Here is a 7,051-nt window from a genome sequence, read left to right on the forward strand (position 1 = left end):
ATTAAAATAAAATGCAAAATGAATAAAGGGGACACAAAACTACCACACAGTCATTTTTAGTGGGTCTTGCTCCTATGTAGAAGGGTGGGGGGCCTTTCACATGTTTGAGCCTGTTGGCTCACAGCTGAGAATGTTTTAAACTGCACTGTTAGTTTTTCTGCAAAAAAAAATAAATAAATAAAATAAATTTAAAAAAGTCAGACTGCTCCTTTAAACTGTCCAGTCAGACACACATGGAAAACATTTTCTTGCTGCATCTCATGGTCAGCTGTTGCACTGTTCTTGCAGCACCTCTGAGTTACATAGCCTCACAGACACACATCATGTGGTAGCGACACTTTCTAAATCTCCAAATTAAATCTGCAAACAAATAATTACTCAAGTCAAGGAGAACAATTAATTGCGTGCAGCCTCTGAGGACTGAATGTGCATATTGAATGAGCTGATTACCATAACAGTGAGAGATGAAGCGGAGCTGCACGCGTTCAGCGTCGTATTAACCAGCTGTTTAACCTCGTCACACTGAAAAACACTCAACAGTTAAACTCTCAACTGTTAATGAGCCACAGAAATCACCTGCCAGATGTTTTTCTAGGAGCTGATGTTAAAACAGAGAAAGTGAGAAACAGGCCTTTCCTCTGTGGTGTAAAAAGAGAAGCTGTGATGAATCTTGGCTGAAACGCTACTACATATTAACTCCATGCAGTATAGTGCCAGTCAGAAACCAACAATTGAATAATTCTTACTGGCACTGGGTTTGCACTGCCTCCAGGAAACAGCTGTGTGTAGCTGTCAGCCATGTAAATGAGAGCACCCTCATAGACACCCTGAAGGCCAAAGATGGATTACTGAACAGGTCCACCAGGGGCCCAAGGGATCGGGGAGCCTGGACCAGAGCCTCTGTATGAAGTGACTGGGCAGTTCATCTACAAGCAACAGACGCAAAAGGAGTAAAAACAGATGTAAAACAGCCATAAAGAGATGCAAAATGAGCACAAGGACATGCTAATTAACCTCACACGCCAAAACTAAAAAAAGACAAAACACACCGCAAAGAGGCACCAAGTGACTTTTCCTTCATTAAACCCTCTTATTATTAGGCCATTAAACATGTAACAAAGTCTGTACAACAAATCTGGAGAGGTGGAGCTTGAAAGACAATGCTCTATCCAGGTGCATCATGGGAAGTGTTTTAGACTAAAGGTCAGAATATCTCCACCAGTACTGCTCAGAATCCAGTTGCTTTCCAGCATGAACAGCCTGCATATTGACATTAGAATCAGAGACAGCTCGTGGTTAACAGTGATTCACAGTTGCATTACCTCGGCACCTTAGTTACACAGCTCTGTGGCTTCAACAACAACACAACATGAGTCTGTCAAGATGAAGCTTTGGCTAAATGAGTTGATCCTCAAGACTCGCGGCCATCTGAAGCATCTGGTTTTACAGTATGTTCTACTGCTGTACAAACGCACCTTCCTGCCTTTCATCACTACACAACAAGAAAGAGTTCAGTCTATGGACGACGGTCTCCTGTGACATGTCCATACAAAACAACAACTGGTTATTAAAACTGGGGCAGTGAAATAACTTCATGTTGCTGCTCTATGAGCTTTATCAATCACACTACTCACCAGATGAAACTGTGAAGCAGCGGTGGTTTGACAGACAAAGGTTTGCTGATGTATCCCCGGGCCAGTCAGAGGTCATTACCCCGCTGACTGATGGGAAACACTCACAGGCCTTAATGCTCAGCTCTGATGTCTCAGCCAGCTCTGATCTTTGTGTCGCTGCTTCCCATCCGTGTGTGTCAGTGCCATGTACCCGACACCGCTGAGCTCCTAAACTGCCACAAGAGCACAGATGTAACTGAAATGTGAGCCACGTGTGCACAAAAATAACAACCAGGTGTTCACGGCGGTCAAATGGCCCAGTTTCCTCCCAAACCACTGGGTTTCAATATGTTCCTCCCAGTTTTGCCTGATCAGAAGCTTCTCCATAAACGTCCACCACATGTTAAACGTCCTGGTGTCTCCACTGACCCCGTCACTGTTGCCACTCTCCTCCATGTTTACTGTTACTGTTCTGTGAGGGGCCGATGCCAAATGATGACGACAGGCCGTATGTGCAAAAGAGGAGACGTTAAAATGACCACATGGATTCTGATATGACCGTTCTGACGGCACTGCACTGCCAGAGGTCGGAGAGGAATCAGGTCACATCAGGTCTGACGCACTGTGAGAGAAACTTTAGCATATACAGACCAAACACATGGACTCTCACATATCATATGGGCCTAAAAAAATCCTGGATGAGTTTGGCTTTAGCCCTAAGATAAAACATTCGTATGTTAAGATGATGATTGAAGTTGAAGCTGTGATCTTGAAGCAACTCTTGTGCCATAAGTCGGACTCATGACGTTAAGGCAAACGCACGAGTGAAAGAAAGATAGAAACACAGGAGTGAATGAAGCTTCCTGTTTGGTGAATCCATCATCATCAGTCCTTCCTGTGCTAACACAGACTGAGCATCTAAAACACTCCAACACCAGCGCTTTCTTTTCCCTCTACATCATTTTTAATCACTTCACTCCCTCCCTGTACAGGATATAATTGCATTTTCCATCCTGGTCTATATTTACCGAGCGCTGCTGTGTTTTTGTCTTCAGCGTGGAGACTGGGCGGGGTCAGAGGTCACAGCAGCGGCTGGCTAAACAGATCTGTTCATTAGCAAACAGCCGTTCGCAACGTTAACAGACGCCATCCATCACACAGAAACGCTTGCAGCAGCAGAGATGGTTTAACTCCAGTCTGAGAGGAAATCTGAGGCCGTTTGTTGCCTTCACACGCCGAGGAGTTGAAGGATGAAACCATTGACTTTGTTCGTTTGAGTTATTCCCCAAAAACCGCATCCAGAGACTAGCAGCACCAGTGAAGGTGGTGTCCTCACAGTAATATGTGCGAGTCCAGACCCTTGTTCAGCTCATCACTCTGTGCCGTAGACTGCGTTGTCTGTCAGCTCCACAGGCTGAAAACGGCGTCACCGTGGACAGAATCTGAAGGAAGCAAGAGTCAACTACATCTGGTTTGTTATAGTGCAACACAAACATTCACTCAGGTGTGTATTTTTTGCCAAATGGGCATTATTATAATGATATGCTGTTTCTCTTTTGGCACAGACTTGCAGGAAACATGCAAAGCACATCATTTTTTACACTGTGTGAGTGCATGTTAAACAAGAACACTTTAACCTTTTGTACTGTCACAAAGTGAGGTAACCAGTAACAGTTTGACAAATCAATATGTTTATAACAAAACACACAAAGCTGCAGAGCCTTTCAGTCAGCAGTCAGTCCATACCTGTACCCTATAGTTGTATTACAGTGCCTGCATCATCGTGTGTCCCGTGGTCAATGAAAGTTATTTTAAGTTGTTTAAAAAGTCTGTAATAATAGACAGTCCTAAAACATACAGGGTGCCTGTGTGGATGCACATGCAAGACATAAAAAGAGAGACTCGATGATGAAGATGGGAAGCAGCTTTCTTGTTTTTCTGTTGGTTTTGCTGCCATCTAGTGGAAATTAGGTTTCTAAAGATCCTCGAACTGTACCGTCACAGTTTGAGTCAGTACAATAAATACTGTAAATGGTGAACAGACAACTATGCCTGGTTGGTGTTTAGTGTAAACTGATTGAACTAGGGAAGGGATTTAAAAAAAGCTCTGGGAAGTGAGAAAACTCTGGGGCGACAGTGATGCGGTGGGTAGAGCAGTCGTCTCCCAACCGGAAGGTTTAATGTTCAAACCTCAGTGCCTGGAGTCCACATATCGAAGTGTCATTGGGCAAGACACTGAACCCCCAAGTTGCACGTGATGGCGGCTGCGTATGCACGCAGCGGCCCGGGGCCCTCGGCTTCAGGCAAAATTTTGTTGTACGTGTCACAATGATACAATGACAATAACAAAAAGCTTAAATAAGTAAAACGGAGAGATAACACAATGAAACGTAAACGTCAGGTTTGACGATGTTTCGTTCCTTCTCGCCATCCGTAGATTCAATCGGGTTAGCAAGAATCAAACCAGGAAACGAGACGTGCCTTTCAAAATAAAGGCATATACGATTCTATTAGTGGTTTTACAACAACCTGAAGAACTATTACAGCGCCGGATGCCATTTTATACAAATCTGTATCATACAGATGCGACAGTGACACATACAATCTAGCTAACACTTGCGTTTTCCTACACGCACGTTCACTCACTCACTCACACACACAAATTCCCATCATAAAGACTCAGTAGGCCACATTTTTCAGATACATGGTTTACAATCGCCCATGTATGTGCGTGACATAGATAAATATACTCAGTACATCATCGGTTTAAAACTAGGCCAAAGGTTTATTGTACAAAACCTAGAGATTAACAACCCAGTACCAGACCTGCAGAGGTTACACAATCTGTTCAGGAGGCCTGGCCCTGTGGGTTCTTATGTTGTGTGTGACGTTAAACAACCACAATAAAACTACAGTAAATGTTAAATACAGTCAATGAAGGCGCAATAAACAATATAACTACATCAAACATGGCACAAATAGCTACATGGGCAACTCAGTCAATAAATAAACAGTAAACCCTCATAGAGAGAAGAGGATATGCGGGTCACTCACCTTTCAGAGGAAGTCCGGTCTTTCATGGTATAGAAGTGGTCAATAACCATGTCAGAGAGTTTCCCACTGATCTTAGGTTCTCCACAAGTCAAGTTGGACATTTTGGCTAGGGGCACAAGTTTGTCCTGCCCACAGCCTGTACGGATCCTTATCAACACGAAGACAAGAGTCAGCAAAACTGCTTTTTAAGTTAAGCGCTTCTAGCTAGCAACTCCGTGTGGACATAACCTAATTTTTCTCAGTCCAATTCCTTTGTATATATCTCTCCGTACGCAGCTTTATTGGTGTTGGCACGCCAGCAGATTTAAATTAGGTTGCTGTAGTAGTAATAACGTTAGTAGTAGATTAGCTTTATTAACTAAACCTCTCCACCCTCCATAACTACAATTGCTGCTAATTTTGCTATCAGTGAAATCCAAATAGCTAACGCTGATGTTGGTGCTCTTATGATTTGATTGGTGTGAAGCCAGAGGTACTTTTTGACAGCTTGGAAGCGGCATGGCGGTGACTTGGCGTTTAGCCTCGACTGATTGGTTAATCAATTGATTCATACTTTTTTTAAAATACTTTTCTGTAATGCTGATGATGTGTGTTGTTTAGTTTTATTGTATTGTTGTTTTATGCACTTTGTCTTAAATACCCAACTATGTGTAGCGTTACGTTAAACAGTAATATAAAACACATGTAAACAGATTTTTATTTTGGCGTATCTAACCGGACGTGTCTGAGTGGCTACGGCTTCTTGTTGTGGAGGGAAGCGGCTAGGTCCGTTAGCTGTGTATGTGTTTGTAGACTAGTTTACTGTAGCTATTTCTCCCAGTAGTTTCTATCATGGCGTACCAGCTGTACAGGAATACCACTCTGGGAAACAGTCTTCAGGAGAGTCTGGATGAGCTCATACAGGTGACACTTACCTAAAACCTACATTAGCGTGTTGCTAACTGCATAAGCGGCGGTGAATGACTGCAGTTAGCTAGCAGTTAGCGGGCTAATTTTAGCTAGCTTTAGCTAGGGTCTGTTTCAGTGCTGATTAATTTCAGGTAAACAAGTTAATTCTTCTGTAGTGTTAAATACTGTAGTTATTAGCTGGTGTAGATCATTAGCAAACTGTTTAAAGTTAGCTCATGTAAGTAAACAGAAAACAAAATAATTTTTAGCTCGGTTAATTAGCCTAAACAGATGAATACCAAATTAACTACTGAAGTTAACATTAGTATCAGCCCACAGCTTTATTTTGTATCTTCCCGATTAATTTATTTTAAATCCTCAAACAGGACTGATGATATTGTGTTAAAGCAGTTTTATATAATGCATCTGCCAAGCCCTGAAGTTGAGATTTAGTTCAAGAGTGGAAACGGTCCAGGTTAGGGATGAAACATCATTTTACTGAACGTTCACGTATTTCGATTGTTCACCAATCCACCCTTTTCCCCCGAAACCGATTTCGACATCTAATCTCAGTTTATCTACCACACCATCACATTAACGTGTCTGGTGCATATAGCACACATGGCTAAAGCTGCAGGAGTACTGCCGTGCACAGACATACCTGCAGTGAGTCCTCTACCTCAGGACAGCCGAAGAACATGGTTTCTTTAACTTAACACAATATTTTTTCAGCACTAACAAAAACCACCCGCAGAGCAAACATTGGATGTTTTTTTTTTATTTTTAATTCAGCATCTAAAATGTTATCACTTCATGAAAGCAGTAACACCTGCAGAGCAAACATTGGATGTTTTTTAGTGAGGGAACTGAAAATAGAACCTTCCATAATGGAAGAATATCTCTAGATTCCCACTGCACCAAGAAATTAAAGCATCTCAATGAGCCCCTGCATGGAGCAGAACAAACCTGCTAACACTACAGTGATGACAGTCACTGCACCTACCAGAAACATGTTCAACATGTAACTGACGCCTAACCGTTGCTTTTCCAGTTCTGTTGTGTGCAGAGATTCAGCAGGTGTTCCAGGTGCATCTGCAGTTCTATCTGTTGGGTTCAGAAATTGAGCTGCTGCATGTAAAATGTACAACATTCTCTGTGTGAATATGCATGACTGTTAGATGTTGTGTGTTCAGACTCAACAGATCACTCCTCAGCTGGCTCTTCAGGTCCTGCTACAGTTTGATAAAGCCATCAACACGGCACTTGCAAACAGAGTCCGCAACAGAGTCAACTTCAGGGTAAGTCCACCTCCACTTCCTGTGATCCCTGACCTCTGCCTCTCTCTGTTCTGTGCTGTTTTCACTCGTGTTTGCATCCTCCAGGGCTCTCTGAACACCTATCGGTTCTGTGACAACGTGTGGACGTTTGTTCTGAACGATGTGGAGTTCAGGGAGGTAACCGACCTGGTGAAGGTCGACAAGGTCAAGATTGTTGCC

The 7,051-nt window shown here is 42.9% G+C and overlaps 1 protein-coding gene across 1 annotated transcript in view; it reads left to right on the plus strand.

The window, feature by feature from the left end:
• The first annotated feature begins 5,395 nt into the window (after positions 1-5,395).
• Positions 5,396-7,051, plus strand: part of gtf2a2 (general transcription factor IIA, 2) — a 2,007-nt gene continuing 351 nt past the window's right edge. Inside the window, exons 1-3 of the mRNA XM_020602662.1 lie at positions 5,396-5,570; positions 6,749-6,853; positions 6,938-7,045. Coding sequence (XP_020458318.1) covers positions 5,499-5,570; positions 6,749-6,853; positions 6,938-7,045 — 285 coding nt within the window. The 5' untranslated portion in view covers positions 5,396-5,498. The remainder of the gene's footprint in view (positions 5,571-6,748; positions 6,854-6,937; positions 7,046-7,051) is intronic.

The sequence above is a fragment of the Monopterus albus genome, unplaced genomic scaffold (genome assembly GCF_001952655.1).
Source record: "Monopterus albus unplaced genomic scaffold, M_albus_1.0 scaffold57.1, whole genome shotgun sequence".
Lineage (NCBI taxonomy): Eukaryota > Metazoa > Chordata > Actinopteri > Synbranchiformes > Synbranchidae > Monopterus > Monopterus albus.